Source organism: Brassica rapa, chromosome A02 (genome assembly GCF_000309985.2).
Source record: "Brassica rapa cultivar Chiifu-401-42 chromosome A02, CAAS_Brap_v3.01, whole genome shotgun sequence".
In the NCBI taxonomy this organism is placed as follows: Eukaryota; Viridiplantae; Streptophyta; class Magnoliopsida; order Brassicales; family Brassicaceae; genus Brassica; species Brassica rapa.
The window spans coordinates 20713084-20732165 of record NC_024796.2 but is presented as its reverse complement, the minus strand read 5'-3'; the positions used below and the strand labels follow the sequence as shown (position 1 = coordinate 20732165).

Sequence of the window (19082 nt, the reverse complement as noted above, 5' to 3'; positions counted from 1 at the left end):
CGGATGTCTAATTGGGTTCGGATCGGAGTCAATTCGGGTTCAGGTTTTTGAGAGCACAATCTTTTAATCCATTCAGATATTATAAAAGTTCAGTTTAGTTTTGGTTCGGGTTTACTTGGATTCGGTTCGGGTTTAGTAAATCATATAAAAATAGGTTGATCCGAAAATGTATTCGGTTTGGTTCTACAACGGGTTATTATAATCCGGAAATTCATTTCCATTTTAAAAAATATTCACTTAATTTGGATGAGTTAGTTAAAGACTTTGCCGATGACCGAAATCATTAAACTAAAACTGAGAATTGATCCTAGAAAAATTCATGTAAACTAATCATAACTATTAATGATAACTCATATACAAAAAAAAACTATACTAGCAATAAGAAGAATAAACACATATCCCCTTCTTATTATTTGGGGAGCATTTAAAATAAATAACTTTTAGTTCATGTGTTTATTACAAGTATGCCATTTTTTTTACGTGGCAACTCCACAAGCTCTCTCACATATTCTATTTAAAAACTCTTTATTAACTTGAGTAATTACACAACATGCCATTGATCAAAATATTATAATTACCTTAGCTTTATCTACATATATTCGTAACACATTAAATCATTTATTTCTTGTGTTTAATTACCTTAACCAAAGTTTTTTCATTAATTTGTTACTTATCTTAACTGAAGTTTTTTCATTAATTTGTATCAATACAAGAACATTACTCTTTTTCTGGACATACATATTGGTCTAATTTTTTATTCAAAATGAATATAGATGCCAATAATCAAGTTTCATATTACAAAAAAGAAAATTATAAGAAACAAAAAATTAATGTTTGATGATCATTCAAAGTTTGTTTTCTTAAAAATACTAAAAAGTATTTGATGATCAATACATGCTCAAGTGATTTATTTTCTATTATTAGTATTTTTTATATTAAGTGCCAGTAATGTTTGATGATCAATCAAAGTTTGTTTTCTATTTGTTTCCTATAACACCTCTTTCTGATTGATTTCTTTTACAGAATTTCCTATATTTCCTCTTGATGTTTCCTATAATATCTTCGCATTTATCCCTAAGCCATTATGATTGATTTTCTTGGTTTGAATACACATTATATTCACGATAATCATGCAATACTTGCTGCACAAGTTCAATCTTTGAAATAATCTAATTAGTGCAAGATTGAAGCAAATTGACAAATTTGCATCTCTAGGAAACTTAGTTGTTCAAACTAGCCAAATATGGTAACAAATGATTGATTGCTCAATCACATTATACACCTTCCGTTTAATTAAAACGTGTAGTATATTTTTCACTATAAATATATGGCTTATACAATTGATCGACTCATATCATCCTTCTTCTCTACCTCTCTCTCAAGCAGAAAATTATCTCAAGCAAAAAAAAACTCTCAAGCAAACTCATGGATGGATTTAACTCTGTCTCCGATTTGAAACCTTTCAAGACAATGTGGAGAATTATATTTAAATTAACAGAGGCCGTAACGGTCCCATAATATTTAAATGACATGGAGAGAATTATCATGTGGTAGATGCCTATCAGTTGCATGCATGATATATTAGAGCTCAACCCCTTAGACACAGTGATCAGCGATGGCAATGTTTCACTGGTTAATTAACAAGATCTTGGATCTCAACTGTCGTATATTGATCACAAGAAAGTGTCGATCGGTGGTCCTATAGGGATATCAATCAATACACCTTTCGCAAATATCGATCGATTGTCAGAAGACAGTATTGATTGATGCTTCTAGTTAAGTCTTAGGCGTAAGTTGATAATGCTCACTAGCTTTCTAGTTCAGCGGTAGCTTTTTTCCAGTTGTCTAGTATGACAGATTAGGTTCAGGACTGGATGGTCAAGGATGCTTGACTCATGCAGATTCCTAGATTCAATATTCTAGGTAGCTAATCTAGAACAAGCATTAAAAACAATCAATCAATGAATACCACAACTTAGCAATCTGTAGTTGGGGCTAATCCCTCTAACTTATTTGAACCATGAATCTAACAAGTAAACTACTCAGACATAGCTAAGCAATTCATGACACAAAATTTAAATAATAACTGTATAGAATAGAATAAATGAATCAATGGAGTTCCAATCACAAATATCTTTATGATCTTTTCTCCTAAAACTCTCTGCTGAAAATAAGAATACAAAGGTGGCTCAAAGCTCTCTTTTCTCCTAACACTTAGACAAGTATATATCTATTAGGTTAAAAACTCGCTAGGGGTAATCTTGTTATTTGGTGAAGTATTGGGTTTAAAGTCAGCTGGAACCAAGTCGTGCTTCCGTGTCTCGACATCGAGCGATGGTACATGATGTACATCGATCGATCTTAATCTTCAATCGTCGAGGCTTCTCTTCTGTATCGATCGACGACACTGGATATGCATTGATCGATTGTGACTTCTTTGTATCGACCTCTAATGGTCAGCTCGGATGAATACTCATTTAAGCTCCTAAATGCTCCATAATCATCACTTTACTCCAAGATACTTTTGAACCTGAAAACATACCTAATATGATAGAATATATAGTATATAGATAGTAAAATACTTATATACCATGGGTGAAAATAGGTCAAATCCATGGTATATCAGTAATCAACCTTACGCACCACTCTGTCCGGTGGGCCGAGCTCTACCACCTCAGCCTCTGATCTCAAACGTTCAGGAGCAGCCCGGGCAGCCACACGAACCGGAGGAGTAACCTGACCCACAGATGAATTCACCAAAGGTATGAATGCCTGGGTCAGTGTCACCATCTGTGCTCCCATGAGCTTCACAGCCTCCAGCACTTCCCTCATGGAAGGCTCGGCCACTTCCCCTTCCGGACCACACTCAACATCCTTAGCACCACCAGAAACCCGTTCATCCGTACGGGAAGTTTCAGCTTCCTGCTCCTGGTTCTGATCACGTTTATCACCAGCATCTTCCCTGTTAAACTCAGTCGAAAGGATTGGTCCCTGCGGCAATCCGGTTTTATTGTTGACCGGACCCGTCTGGGTCGGCAACACCTGAGTAGGAAACACCTGAGTACGCAACACTTGAGTCGGATCGACCCTATCAGCCTCAACAATCCCGGATGCTCCAGCAGCCTCCTTTCCCTTCTTAGACTTCCTCTTAGTACCCTTAGGATTTACAACACAAAGAAAGGTTAGTTCATAACATAATCCAAAACCTCAATCCAATCCTAAGATTATGCAACCAAGCATTCAACACAAGGGAAAACAACACCCTTACCGTGAGTCTCAACAGCCGAATAGATGGTGATCCCAATAATCCAAGCAAATCCTAGAATCAATCAGCTCTGATACCAACTTGTAAGGCCCGATCATGGATTCCTCAATCCAACTAGACGGCGGCTTACTTAAACATTATATTCAGTTCGATTTCTTTACTTCCGATTCCAAGTGTAATATTTTTCTAAGTATTTTTCAGAGTTTTGAGGTTCATTCAATCACACTTAGACTATCATATTCAAGTAAGGAAAATTGTTATTTTATAGATAATTAAAACAAGATCCATACAACATTCATTCGTCCTTAATACATAAGTTGCACAGTAGGCTATCATAAGTTCACAACTAGCACAATAGGTTATCAGTACTTCACATCTATCAACAATGACTCAATCACCACACATCTTCCTATGTCTGGAGTCCTCACAGTTCCTTTCCTTTACCACGGTACAAGTCTGTACCTGGAACCACAAACACAACACACAAGAAAATGATCAAATAACCTAAGACAAGGAACTATCATTGCATGACTGGTTCCATAACTAATCATCAGTCTACACATCAGGCCAAATCTGACCGATTTCAAAAGTGTTCCAAGAACTAATTAAAATTCACTATAACTCATGATAAATCCCAACTAATAGATTCCCATAATCAGAATCCAATGAATCGACCCAGACCATATGGATTCTGATCATGAACCGCCCGACTAAGGCCATGGGCATCATTCCAGAACCGGCCAAGCCATGGTTCCTTGCCATCAAGTCTGAACCCACAGACTACACCATAATCATTCAGAATATAAGATGAAGTAATCAGAAAGTGGAAATGGGTGTAACCAACAAAACAGATCGAACCATAGACTCGGACGGATCAACCACCGGCTATCTCCGATGGTTTGCAAACCACACCACTAACCTTAGGCGTCTGTTCTCCAGGGCGCCAAGTCCTTCTCCTTCTCCTTCTCTCTCTGTCTGGTATCCACCTTGCTTCACACGGTCAGGGTTTGGTCGGAATCGATCAAGCATGACCACACACGGTTTCTCTTCAAGCCGCCGGCCACTCTTTCTTCTCTTTTCTCTCACGATTTCTTCAGGGCTTTCCCTAGGAAAAATGATGCTCAAAATCGACCCCAATGGTCTGTATTTATAGAGAGAGAGACCAGTAACTGCTCTGGCGGATCGGTTACAAGGGATTGGCCAAGGAGATGCCACTTGTCCCCTTGTACCTTTTCGCCCAAAACCGCTCCCATAGCCGCCCAACTGCTCCCTTAGCAGTTCCCACATGAAAATCAACCCCTGGCCTTTGTCTTACTGCCTGGTTTGGTCAGGATCGCACATGGACCGTCGTCCCACACGGACCGTCGGACCGGCTCGGTAACTGCTCGGACCTGACCACACTGGTCCGGACCGGAACACTCCGCCAAGCTGAGATGAGCTGCCCACCAGTTGTCCCCAGCTGAGTGAGCTAGTCCATCAGCTCCCGTAAGCTGAACAACACTGAGTGAGCTGACTCCATACTCTATTGAGCTGACTGAGCTTGATCCGGACCTCGTCCAGCTCCCAGATCACTCGTCCAGCTCTATTTAACTTGTCTCCATCGTATCCAGGTTAAGTCTCAGCTGTCTGACGTTCTTAACCATCAATTTGGACCATGGTACGCTTGTCTCAAGTCAGATGACCTGATCAGTGCATTGCCTCACACCACAGTCCGTCCGGACGATCCTATCTAGGATCGGGGACATGACAATGTATCTTTAAAACAAGAAAACCAAGAAAAAAACCCAAAACAAACCGAAAACCAAATGGTATAGAGGCAACCAAAGTGTTTCATGTTGTGTTTAGACAATGAACAATGAAACTGACTATTTATGAATTTCAGTTTGGCTATTAATGTTTTTGTTCCGGTTGGATAATAATAGTAGAAACTGACTAATAAATTTTGGTTCCACTTTGGTTCTGGTTTGGTTTGTTTTAAAACATCATTTTGTTGTTAAATAATATAGATTAATTGTTATTTGTGACATTACTGAAACTATTTATATATTACTTTAAAATATAAATTCTTATAATTTTATCACATTACATTATATTTTCAATTGATTTAGCGTGGAAGTGGATTAATTTATAATCGGGAGACAATTAATTATTGTAATAGTATTAAAATTATACTCTTAGAAATTAAAAAAATAGTTATTCATACTTTAGATTTTCGTCAACTGTATCAAAGTGAAATAGAAATAAAATAAGAAATATAAATCATTACATTTTCTTAACTTTTTAATTTCATAATTGTGTATTCTATAACCAAAAAAATGTAGTGGTTCTTTCAACTCAAGCCAATAAATTTTAATAAATACAATTTTATTTTTAAAAAAAATATTATATTTATTATTTTATTTTAAAGTAAATTTTCAAAAAAAAAATTAAGATATATTTTCATATACAATAGTTATAGCGTAAACTTCCCCGCCCGTAGAGCGGACTAATCAGTTTAATTATATATTTCCATTCTGTTGAGTGGGAATTTTGCTCCCATACTTGTCAAATGAATCCATATTTTTATTAAATTATTATTAAATATTGATATATTTATGCACTAAATATTGGTGTATTTATGTACAGTACAAATACATAAAACATATGGCTTGTGTAAAACAAGATAACGTATAACATTTTTATCCAAAATGTTCCCATACATTTGTTTTACTATTTTTAGCAGCCATTCTAACAATTATCATTTAATTAAAACTAATCTTCATTTTTCAATACGAAATAATAAAAGTATGCGAACATTTTGGATAAAAATGTTATCCGTTATCTTGTTTTAAACAAGCCATTAAAGATGTGCTTTATGTATTTGTAGTTGTACTGTACATAAATACACCAATATTTAGTGCGTAAATATATCAATGTTTAATAGTAATATAATTAAAATATGGATTCATTTGACAAGTTAGATGTAGACATAGAAAATAATATGCATGGGAGCAAAATTCCCACTCAACAGAATGGAAATATATAATTAAATTGGTAAAATTTATAAATGATATACATATTTAGAAATAACAGAAAAAACAAAAAAAAAACAAATGTAAACACTTATTCTAACAATAAATATAAACACTTATTCTGTTCTTATTTTGGTAATCAGAACAATTTATCCAAAATGTTCCCATTCATTTTTAGCAGCCATTCTAACCTAAATATTAACTCAGCACATTCCCAAAAAAAGAAGAAAATTGTTTTATTCTAGTGTATATATATACTCGTCTAAATAAAACGATCTCCATCTGTCCTATAAATCGCGAACCAAAGAGAATCGTCCAGAAAAAAGACAAAACAAAAGATATCAAAATAATCAAAGAGAATGAGATTCACCGAATAAATCAAGAGGAACTGTTTTCAAGGTAAGAAAAAAACCTGAAGATTATTCCATTCGATCTCTAGACACTTCTTTTGTATCGAATGGAATATTCTGATCTTGTCAATATGGAGATTCCCTCTGCTTCTTTCGTTCACAATCATTGTTTCTATAAACTTTAAGTTTGTTCAGCAAGAAATTAAACATTGCTCTCGAGCCTATGGCATTGTCGGTATCTTCTGCCAAGTTTTCATCAGGTACTAAATATAAAATTGATTCTTAAGAAAATCTCATTTTATTTCTTTATTTGAGTTTCTTATGATTGGTCTTAGGTGTTGAAGATGATAAGACGAAGGATGAATTTTGTTTTCCTAAATTTGTTGTGATGGGTCACCGAGGATTTGGGATGAACATGCTTCAATCTCCGGACGAGAAAATGAAATCCATCAAAGAAAATTCTATTCTTTCTTTCAATGTTGCTGCAGATTTTCCCATTGACTTCGTTGAATTTGATGTCCAGGTTTGATTTTTCACCTATCAAGAAAGAAACCACAAATCATATCGATGATACGGTTTCAATTAGTTCTTATATTATATTTGCTTTTGCATGCAAATTACTACTTTGAATTTGAAACCACAAGTTTTAGTGTTAGATAATTTTGCTTTTAGTAAATTGTAACTGTAAACACCAAACACAAACAGCAACAGAAAAACAGAAGGAACATTCCATTTGCAATTAACGTGTTTGCAAAAGGAATTTTATTTAAATATTTAATAAAAAATATTGTTCATTTTTTGAAGTGAAGATTTGTTTTTAAATATAACTAGACTTTAATCCGTGTGCCTGGATGTATTTTTTCAAAAATATGTTGCTATTTTTTTTTATCTCACTATTATATATCATATTGTGTCATCATGTAATTAATCGTACTTTATATGTACCATCATATAAGTAATCATACAATTAATAGTATTATATATGTAAAATCACATAAATAATCACATATATTATATTTTTAAATTTAATGTGAAATATAAAACCATAATTTAATTTGGTGTTTGAAATTGGGCTTGTATTGTATTTTTATTATATATATTGAAAATATTTTTTTATAATGGTTATTGGAAAATATTTTAATTAAAATCAATTTTTGAATATATATATATATATATATATATATATATATATATATATATATATATATATATATATATATATTTTGAATCAATTTTTGATATAAATCAATTTTAAGTTATTATTTTGATTTGATATATGTATATAAAGTTTAAATTTTGTTTTATGATTATTTTAGACATAAGATGTTTTTAGGAAATTGGATTGAGCTATTTTCGCATATTTTAAAATTAGCTCATATAGTTAAATTTTTATAATATAATACTCCCTCTGTTCCATTAAGATAGACTTTTTAGAAGAATTTTTTTTTTTCACAAAGATGTATTTTTTGTGTTTTCTATTACAAAATTATAAACTTCAAGAAAATTAATTGACTTTACTGAGTTCCTATTGGTTAAGAGTTATTGAAAATTACAGAAAATAATACATTTACTATGGTAGTTTAATGTGTTTTCTTAATATGTGTGAAAATACTTAAAACTCTATCTTTGTAGAAAGGAGAGAGTAAAATATAATGGACTTCCTATTTTTGTTAATAACATAAGCCTATTATTATTATTTCTTAATATACTTCTATCCATGTTCCCAAACAATATTACACTTTTTTTTATTGCTATCTATGTTTCCAAACAATTCTCAAATGTACTTCAGTTTTTTAATATAGATAAACGCAAATTGCATAATATATTTTTATCCATGTTTCCAAACAACACTATACTTCTTTTTTTATATTGCTATCTATGTTTTCAAAAAAATCTCAAATGTACTTTAATTTTAATAATATAGATAAATACAAATTGCATAATTTAGCGTTTGAAACATTGACAGCCGTTGACAAAAAAAAAGCATTGACAGTCTAAATAAAGCATGTAACTATTTTGTAGGTAACAAGAGATGGTTACCCTGTAATTTTCCATGATATCTTTATGTTCACACAAGAAAAGGTTAGTTTTTTCTTTCTTTTTCACATAGATAATCGTTTTTTACTGGTAGAAAATTGTTCTGATCACCAAAATTAGAAATCATCAAAGTTGGTATCAATTTTTTTCAGGGAGTAATCACTGAGAAAAGAGTAACTGAAATGCCTTTACATGAATTTCTCTCTTATGGACCACAAAAGGATGGCGCAAATGTGAAGCCTATGTTCAGGAAGACAAAAGACGGACGAATCTTTGAGTGGAAAGTCATGAAGGATGATCCTTTGTGCACCCTTCAAGATGCCTTTGTGAAAGTTAAACGGTCCGTAGGGTTCAATATCGAGCTCAAATTCGACGATAATACTGTGTATGGAGAAGAAGCGTTACGTAAAACTCTTGGCAACATCTTGAAGGTAAACAGCATATTTTTCACCCATCTGATATTTGTTCTTGATTTAACATCTGGTTATCAATTGTTTATGAACAGGTTGTGAATGAGCATGCGGAGAACCGGCCCATAATCTTCTCTAGTTTTCATCCTGATGCAGCTCTACTCATCAGGAATATGCAAATAAGTTATCCCGTAAGATTACTTCTTTGGTTTCTTTTTCCTATCCGTACCATCATGACACTGATTAATTACTTCCCACCAGAAACTGGCGTTTGAAACACTCCCGCTTATTTAAAAAAAAACTGGGTTATGTAGCTGAAATGCTTATATATATTTTAGGTATTCTTCTTAACAAATGGAGGATGTGAGATCTATAAGGATGTGAGAAGAAACTCATTCGACGAGGCCATCAAGATTTGCAAAGAAGGTGGCTTGCAAGGGATTGTTTCTGAGGTTAAGGCCATACTAAGAACCCCTAACGCAGTCCAAAGAGTCCAGGATTCAAAACTTTCACTTATATCATATGGCCAGCTTAAGTAAATTCAAATAACATCCTTTCGAGTTCATATTTGTTGTCCTTCCTCTCTCCTCTCCTCTGTTTTTTATTCGTACATAAATTTATCTTTAATAATTTCAGCAATGCCGTGGAGGTGATTTACTTACAATATTTGATGGGTGTGGAGGGAGTGATCGTTGATATGGTCATGGAGATCTCTGAAGCCATCGCCAGTATCTCGGTTAGGAACAAGGAAGATGAAGAAGAAGACGATGGAAGAAAGTCTATGATTATGTTTGGAGAGGAGAGGACAAAGGTGAAGATTTCTAAAGATGAGATCGCTTTCTTAACAAAATTTGCACCTAAACTGCTTCAACAATGAAGATTTTGCTTCATTTACACAGTTTCACTTGTACATAGACTAAATTAGGTGTTTTAAATAAAACGGTTGTGGCATAGTTATTGTGTAAAGAATGTTTGTGCTCGATTACTAATAAGGTGCACATGGGACTCTATCTCTCTAGATATTAATCTGGAAAAATAAATCTCATTAATACATTTCAACACCATGAACATTTAACTAGCGCTTATCGTGCTCGTAAACAAAGCTCATACTAAATAAGTTTACTTGGTTTAAATAACAAATGCTTGAATGCCGTTTGATAACAAATCTTTCAGCTCTTCTGACAGTAGTTGAAAAATAATATTTTAAGACTTTTCTTCGGATGATTTTGACCATCTATTAGAAATGGCAAAACAGAAATTCTTGTACTATGCCCTTTTTGGTGGATAGAGATTACAAGGAACCATAATTATGCATTTCTAATTGGGAAGTTTACTCAAATATATAATATTTTAGGACAGTTGACTAGAACTATACAATTTTTTTTTATTACTGCCATTTTTTTTATACCTAGCGTGCCCTTTCTTTATGTTATGAGAAAAAATGTATTTACAAGAATGCCATTACTTTTTAGTGCCACATAAGCAAAAATCTGGCGCCACGTAGGAATTTGGTTCCGTGTTTTCATTAAGTCAGCCGTAAAGCGCTATATACGTCGTTGCGGCTGAGTTATTTCTACGTTGCGGCTGAATTAAACAATGCGGCTGACTTAAGAGAAAACGGCTGACTTAAAAACATAAGTCAGCTGTTAGTTATGGATGATTTACATAAATCTGGCTGATTTATGAGATAACGGCTGACTTACGTACACGCGTTATGGCTGACTTACACATTGGCGGTTTGATTTCTGGAAAATTCGGCTGAGTTATAGTTAGGACATGGCTGAGTTATGTTTCCATGGCTGAGTTAATGAACATCGACTGGCTGAGTTATTGAATTTACGACCGACTTATGGGATGTTGTTACGGCTGAGTTATATTTAATCAGCCATAATTGGATGGATTAACAGTAAACTCAGCTTATTTACGGCTGACTTATTAGCGAAAGATTAATTACTAGAATATCATTCGTTTGACGGCTGATTTATTTGACGATACGGCTGACTTATGATTTTGCATCCTAATTACGGCTGATTTATTACTGAAATAGTTCCACGTTTCGGCTGTCTTACATTGTACATGAGGGCTAATTTATTTATGATGAGTTCTATATTCGTTTGGCGGCTGACTAACTGATTTTCCATGTCATCCGCCATGTCATCAACTCAGATTTGCCATGTCATCACTTGTCTAATGTTACAACAGTAAAATAATGGTCTATGTTATCTTTATTCTTCATCTTTTTTATCTATCTTCTTCATCTTATTCTTCATCTTTCTCTGAGATCTATAGTTTAGGGTTTGAAGTTCAAATTTACGAAAAGATTAAAGTTTTAATATTGTGTCCAAAGGATAAACTTTATAATTTTATAACTTTATACTTCTATAGTTTAGGGTTTGAGGTTCAAATTTAAGAAAATATTAAAGTTTTATATTGTGTTCAGAGTTGAAGGAATGATTTTGTTTCCGCCCAAAACATTTTGTTCCCGCCCAAAATCTGAAACGTCACGAAAAAAATTACACTTGATGGCTGAGTTATAGGAACATTACGGTGATGATCGGTCACCGTAAATTTGAGACATATTTACTACAGTCGTCGTTGTTTTCGATGATGATCGGTTAAAGAAGAAGTTTCCCCTCCTCCAGTTTCATATATGGCGGTCCTATATCCTGCTGCTCCCTCTCTCATTGGATTCGTCGTCTTGCAGAAGAAAAAAGACTCAAAGAGAGAGATGAAGAAATTAAGCCCCGTAAATTGTAAGAAAAGAGGAGAGTTGAACAAAAAAAATAAGAAAATGAAAGAAGACGAAGAAGATGATGAATTTGAAAGCTGAGTTTATATGTTTGATGACTCAGATGGTGCGTCATCTGAATATGATAACTTTAGTTCATACATTAAGTCTCCAACACATACATTTGGGCTGAATTATCCTTACATTACGGCCGAGTTATTCATACATTACGGCTGAGTTTATAATTTTTATAAATTTATAGTTTTAGGGCTTGAAGTTCAAATTTAAGAAAAGATTAAAGTTTTAATATTGTTTTCAAATGATTAAACTTTATAATTTTTATAACTTTATAATTCTATAGTTTAGGGTTTGAGGTTCAAGTTTTAGAAAAGATTAAAGTTTTAATATTGTGTTCACAGTAGAAGGAATGAGTTTGTTCCCGCCCAAAATATTTTGTTCCCGCCCAAAATACGAAACGTCACGAAACAAATTACACTTGACGGCTGAGTTTTAGGAATGTTACAGCTGGCTTTTACCATTCAGATATGTTATGGCTAAGTTATGCATACTTTATAGCTGAGTTATGCATACGTTACGGCTAAGTTATAATCAAATTACGGCTGAGTTATGCATACGTTACGACTGAGTTTATAATTTTATAACTTTATAGTTCTATAGTTTTGGGTTTGAGATTCAAATTTAAGAAAAGATTAAAATTTTAATATTGTGTTCAAAAGATAATTTTATAATTTTTATAATTTTATAGTTCTATAGTTTAGGGTTTGAGGTTCAAACTTAAGAAAATATTAAAGTTTAAATATTGTGTTCAGAGATGAAGGAATGATTTTTTCCCGCCCAAAATATTTTTTTCCCGCTCAAAACACGAAACGTCACGAAACATATTACACTTAACGGCTGAGTTATAGGAATGTTACGGCTGAATTTTACCATTCAAATATGTTACGGCTGACTTATACCATTCAGATACGTTACGGCTGAGTTATGCATACTTTACAGCTGAGTTACGCATAGATTACGACTAAGTTTATAATTTTTATAACTTTATAGTTCTATAGTTTTGGGTTTGAGGTTCAAATTTAAGAAAAGATTAAAATTTTAATATTGTGTTCAAAAGACAAACTTTATAATTTTTATAACTTTATAGTTCTATAGTTTAGGGTTTGAGGTTCAAATTTAAGAAAATATTAAAGTCTAAATATTGTGTTCAGAGTTGAAAGAATGATTTTTTCCCGCCCAAAATATTTTTTCCCGCCCAAAATACGAAACGTCGTGAAACATATTACACTTAACGGCTGAGTTATAGGAACGTTACGGCTGAGTTATGCACACTTACAGCTGAGTTATGCATACGTTACGGCTGAGTTTAATTATAAACCAACCCTATTCTAAAACCTAAAAACAAAAAAGCTTGCAGCCGTGTTGACAAAATCTAAACCTAACTAAACCACCGTGTGTTTCTTCCATATCACGAGAGACGGGAGGTCATTATTGTCTTCTTCCTTTGCCACCGCAGTCCCGTTACCATGAGAGCTCCAACGTCTTCAAGCCACACAACGGTTTTGTTATCTCCTCCACCATCAAGATCCTCTGCCTTATCCACCTTCTAGTAACAAGAACAAATTCAAAAGACAGAGAAAGAGTGAGAGATATTGAAAGAGAGAGAGGTGACCAGTGTGGTGACAAGCGGTGGTAGTGGTGACTACGGTGAAGATGGAGACCGGCAAAAATGGATCTGAGAAACTGAAACAAGGACGACGTCGGCAAGTATAGATGGCTACGAGCTCAATATCCGTGATGATGGCGAAGACCAGTCTTCTTCGACACTTTCTCTTCTTCGCCGACAATCTTCTTTTCTTCTTTGACGTTTCTTCTTTTCTTCTTTGACGTTTCTTCTTTTCTCACTTCTAAGATTTACAAACCAAATATACTAAGGCATAAGAAATGAATGATAATGTATGAATCTCTCTTGTTTAGACAGAAAGTGAAAGAGATGAAGAAGATCTGGAACTGTAAAGAACTCCAGAAACAAAGAGAAGAGGAGAAGGAGACGTCAAATAGAAGAGAGAAAGTGAAGAAAAAAATGCATTTTAAACCATTAGATCAAAACTAATCAATGGTCAAGAATTGTAATCCTTGTACTAAAAAATCTAACCAATGAGAAAGAAGATAGAAGATAACCACTAGATGGATTTGTAGCCCTTAGATTAAAACAATCAATGGTTAGTGTTCTAATTTTGATGGTTAAAATTATATTTTATATTAAAGTGTATTTTTGATAAAGCTTTATATTTTAAAACTTGGATTTTATGATTATATGTTGATTTTTTGATGTGTGGTTTAAATATGAAGTTTAAAGTTTAGGGTATATAACTGAGTAAGTTTAGGGTTGGGTATATAGTGTTTTGGGTTTCGATTTAAGATTTAAGATTATATTTTTAAATAACAAAAATATTAGAGTTTTAACATTTGTAGTTAAAATTTATGGTAGACGATTAATTAATTTTTTAAAAAAGTTTGAAGTTTAATGTTTTATGGTACAGGTCAATGTATGTGGTTCAGGGTTTAGGGTTAAAGGTTCGAAATAGATGTGGTTTGAGATCATGTTTTCAAAATATTTAACTTTATAATTTTATTTTTAATATTTGTAGTTTAAATTTTAAAACGTTATAAAATATTAAAATTTTATATCGAAAATATTGAACCCTTAGACTAAAATCAATCAATGGTCATGAAAAAAGCAATATAATTTGTAATTTTAGTTCTTTTCATTTTTTTTTTTTAAAATTGCTTAAATTTATAAAATGTAGTTACGGGTTTAAATCAAAATTTAAAATGGAACTTTAAATTAAAGATTATTTTTTTAAATGATTAAAATTTGAGTTTAACTCTAAACAATAAACCTAAACTTTAGACATATACCTTAAACTTTAAATAATAATAAAAATATTGGATTTAATGTTCAAAGATAAACTTTATGGTTTGAGGTTTATATTTAAGAAAAGATTAAAGTTAGAGTCTTGTAAGTAAGAATTGTATAAGTGATTGTAAGAGAATATATATCTCAAGATCAAGTTAAAGTCTCAACTTGAAATTCAAGAAACTATACACATTCAGTTGAGTTATATTCACTTGATATTGATAAGATGATCTTCAATATAACTTCTTAAAGTACTTGGATTCAGTTTTCCGATTTTAGGGTATGTTTGAGGTATTTTTGATTTATATAAATGATACGGCTGAGTTATCTAAACGATACGGCTGAGTTATCTAAACATTTTATGATTTTAGGGTATGTTTGAGGTATGGCTGAGTTATGTAAACAACACGGCTGTGATATATAAACGACACGAATGAATAGTGTAAACATAGCATAAATCAAACACACAATACATGGGTGAGTTATGTTTTTTACATAGAAAACCAAAAATACATGTTTTCTGCACCATTCTGATATTCATCCATGTATCCAAGCTTCAATGAACTCCTCTGTGTCGTCTCTGCTGAATACGTCACTTCTTTTTGTCTCCTTTATTTTCTTTTTGTTCAAATTTCTCTTTCACTCAGATCTGAAAAAAAATTAGATTATCCATATATGGATATGAAATCACAAGCAAACTTAATTAAATACATCCCACAATTGCCGATCTGGGTGTTTTTTGGAATGTATTTGTCTTTTCTCCTCGGAACGCACACTTCTTATAACAAGGTTTTCGGAAATTGGCGAGAAGTAACTCAGCCACAACTGCATATATAAACCAGCCGTAAAAGAAAAGTAACTCAGCCACAACATAAATTAAAACTCAGCCACAAACTCGAAAAATGCAGCAGAAAAGAGGATTTCAGGCGATTGCAGCGAAAAATATTTCGTAAAAACGATTGGAGACAACCATTTCGGGGAAGACGATTTTGGGGAAGACGATATTAGAGAAGACAAGACAGAGAGTTAGTTCAAGGAAGAGGCAGTAAACTCAATGTCGATGACGATTTTAGGAAATATGTGGTTAGGATTCCTTTAGTTCTTCGACGAATTTGTGTTGTGTTATTGTGTTTTTTTATTACAACGTTATGTAATTAAAGAGATGGTTGATTGTTCTCTATTGATTATGTGGATACTTAATTAGTGATGTGGATTTACTGTTTAAAAATCATTTCAATTAAAAAAAACTAACCAAAGGCCCTTATTGTCATTTACTAGGGGTATCAAAACACTCTAGTAATTTTTAAAAGATGTATAACATTCTAGTAATAGACCAACTTTTCTATAACATTCTAGTAATTTTCTCTTTCTAATTTCCCTAGACCAAGGAAATCAGCTAAAATGCATAACTGTGCCGTCGGCTAGCTTTGATTCCAATATGTGAGGGTGAAAAACCATAACTAGTGTCCTCTCCCAAACTGAATCCACAGAGAAATAGATTAACAATATCTTCAAAGGGGAAGGAGTGGAAATTCGACCAAAATACATTTCCTTGCAACCTAAAGGTAACTTAATGTAGAAATATTGTCCAGTAATGATTTTTATTGATCACTAGAATTGTGTTAAACAACATGTTGTTAGGTTTCTTAGGATGTTATCTATAAAGATAAGACTAAATCTATACATGATATTAATTTATTAACTAGTTATTGATAATCACTATCTATACTAATATCAGCCAGTTCATGTTAGACATCGGTTGCAGAGTCCAACTTCAGAAGAAAGATCAAGAAACTAAGCGCAGAGAAGCAGTTATTGAATTCAAAGATTGTATATAAAGAATAACTTTCTATATCAAACCTCAGTCCTATTTTCCTAGACTGAACTCGGTTTTTCTGGAATATTTTTAATTTTTCTTTCTTTTTTATATATATCTGATTTCCTCGCTTGCAAACAGATAGACATATAATAGATTGATAAGAATAGATATACCCAGATTTAGAAGATGAAAATCCCAAAGACCAGAACTTGAAATCCTAAAAAGTTTTAGACTTTGATAGATTAGAGATTGAATAATAACCCAGAACCTGTAGATTTACAGAGTGGTTGCTCAGATACCATTTGATGACTTCTTCCCAAGAATTTCCACTTTGATTTTGGTTGGATCTAACAGGAACATGATGATTGATGGTTTGATGGATGATTAGGGTTGATAGATGATCAGCCATCTAACTAGCTTCCTCCGAACAGGTTTATGGATACGTTTGATGGATTGAATGGAAACACTGAAGCCGCATAATGGCCCCAGATACTCCTCTTTCAAGTTATGGATTTGACACATCAGTCAACTAGAAAGTTTGTTTATTGTTTTGGGTTTTCACTCCTCACAATCAAATTGTTCAAAGAACAAATGAATCACCAAATCAGATAGAGGTTTTTGATTAAATAGATGATTAAAATTGCATAATGAGTTTGACAGACTCTAAATAAAAAGAACAGACAAGAAACACAAGTAGATAGGTTGCATGACAAGCATAGAAACACAAACTAGCTGTTGTGGGAGACAGCTGAGTAAATGAAGGTAGTTAGGGAGGTGGTGGCTTGACCAAGAAGCTCTTCTTTACTTTCCATATTCTGAATAAGGGCAACAATCTTCTCAATTAGATTATTTGACTTAGATATTGTAATAGATATGTCAGAGATGGCAAATGGGTCTTCAATCTGAACGTTGGAGCAAGGTATCCATTCATGTTCATCTACAGAGTTGCATTCACTCGGGTTCATCAACAGTGTCACATCCACTTGGATACCTCCACATGTTCTTCTAAGGTTGATTCGTTCAGGGTTGTTTCCTCGGTTGGTTTAACCAGGATTGCATCATTTCCCTAGCCGCCTAGGATCTCCATAACCGCAGCCGTCAGATATGCCTATCTCCTCCCTCGTCCCTATCCGAAGACATCGTCAGCGATGTCTAAATGATAGGGTGGTTGTTTAGAATGGCAACAGTTACATCACCAACTCAGCCAAACACTTTATTAGGAAAGTCAACCATGACGGCATAGCATGGATCTTCTCAAGATCGCCATTTCGAGGCTGATTAATTCACCGCAATTTTGACGTTACACCTCTCCAGAAGAAGAAGGGTCACTACGTTTTGATAACAACGACCATCTTTCAATCGAGAGAGCATTATTTTAGAAGATGTCATTGCTGTAAACAGAAATTCATAGGAAGAAACAGTGAAGAACAGGATGAAATGGTGAGAATCATGGAATTGGACACCCGTATTTATACAGTTCCAAGAATCGAAAAGTTGGTGTGGTTGGATAATTAAATGCTAAATAGTAGGAAGTAAATGTTTGGCTTCATAATTATGAAGCTTTATTAGATATATTGAATATAAACGCTTTAATAGCGTCTAAGAAATTGTGGAGGGCATGTGAGGAGACAATGATGATGATAAAGGTTTGCCGATATCAGTGTTGAAAGAGATTATGAATTGACTCATCTTAAATGAAAAGGCCATATAAAATCGTAACGGAAAGCAATGAAACTTAGTTAGAATAAGACACGTATCACTTTCTCTTGTTCCTATTTGATGACGTAGCGTCTCCAGGTGGGAGAAAACACTACTTTATATAATAAGATATCCATAACTTGGTATGATTAGGTTTCAAACTTGTATCTCAAGTTTCTTTTCTTTCAAGCTTAATCCAACAACAGTATGGTTAGTCAATCAGTGCATCAGTTAACTATCCGTAGAACTTATATGTGACACACCAAGTGTTTTAGCTTGGACCTGCTCTGAATTAAATGATAGTCCAATGTGAGATGCTTCATACTTGAGTGAAAAAACAAGATTCACAGAGAGATATGTTCCACCAATGCATTAATTTGAGGCCAAACTATGTCATTAAAGAAGGCATTCATTTCACCTCCAATGCTGTCACAGTGATAGCTCGATACTCATCTTATGCATCTGTCTGCTTCTTAGAGCACAAGGAGATCATCTATTTTCCTAAGTAGACAAGTAGGCTCCCATATACGAGTACTCATCTCGATTGCTAGCCGAATCCGCATCTGAATAAGTGTGAAGAATAAGAGGTGTTGACGCAGGAGGAATTTTAGCTTGGAGGCAGGAGAATCGTTAGGCCCGGAGGCCGGAAACCCGGAAGCAAGAGGCCACACTCCTACAGTTCTACTATAACCAGAAGGGTCCGTTTCTAGATTAATTATCATCAATAGTGTTTGCCACATAATATTTTGAATGAGAAGATGATGTCTATACCTATAGAGAGTGATATACTTTCTTGATACATCTAAATGAATTTCACTGATGTAAG

General features: G+C 33.5%; 1 protein-coding gene across 2 annotated transcripts; it reads left to right on the top strand.

Moving 5' to 3' along the window:
• The first annotated feature begins 5947 nt into the window (after positions 1-5947).
• On the top strand, positions 5948-17176 carry LOC103848808 (glycerophosphodiester phosphodiesterase GDPD3). 2 transcript variants are annotated; one of them, XM_009125628.3, is made up of 7 exons: positions 5948-6886; positions 6971-7149; positions 8649-8708; positions 8816-9094; positions 9169-9264; positions 9412-9608; positions 9710-17176. In XM_009125628.3, the coding sequence occupies exons 1-7, from the start codon at positions 6850-6852 to the stop codon at positions 9948-9950; spliced, it is 1089 nt and encodes a 362-aa protein (XP_009123876.1). In that variant the 5' UTR covers positions 5948-6849; the 3' UTR covers positions 9951-17176. The 2 variants fall into 2 exon arrangements, with proteins under 2 accessions (XP_009123876.1, XP_009123875.1); XM_009125627.3 differs by having other exon boundaries at positions 5957-6886; positions 6962-7149.
• Positions 17177-19082: the final 1906 nt, after the last annotated feature.

Bases quoted from the DNA above. Each gene is read 5' to 3' on its own strand.
- LOC103848808 (XM_009125627.3), top strand. From the start codon at position 6,850: ATGGCATTGTCGGTATCTTCTGCCAAGTTTTCATCAG. The intron at 7,150-8,648 runs GTTTGATTTTTC...ACTATTTTGTAG, and splicing joins TCGTTGAATTTGATGTCCAG to GTAACAAGAGATGGTTACCC. The intron at 9,265-9,411 runs GTAAGATTACTT...TATATATTTTAG, and splicing joins ATATGCAAATAAGTTATCCC to GTATTCTTCTTAACAAATGG.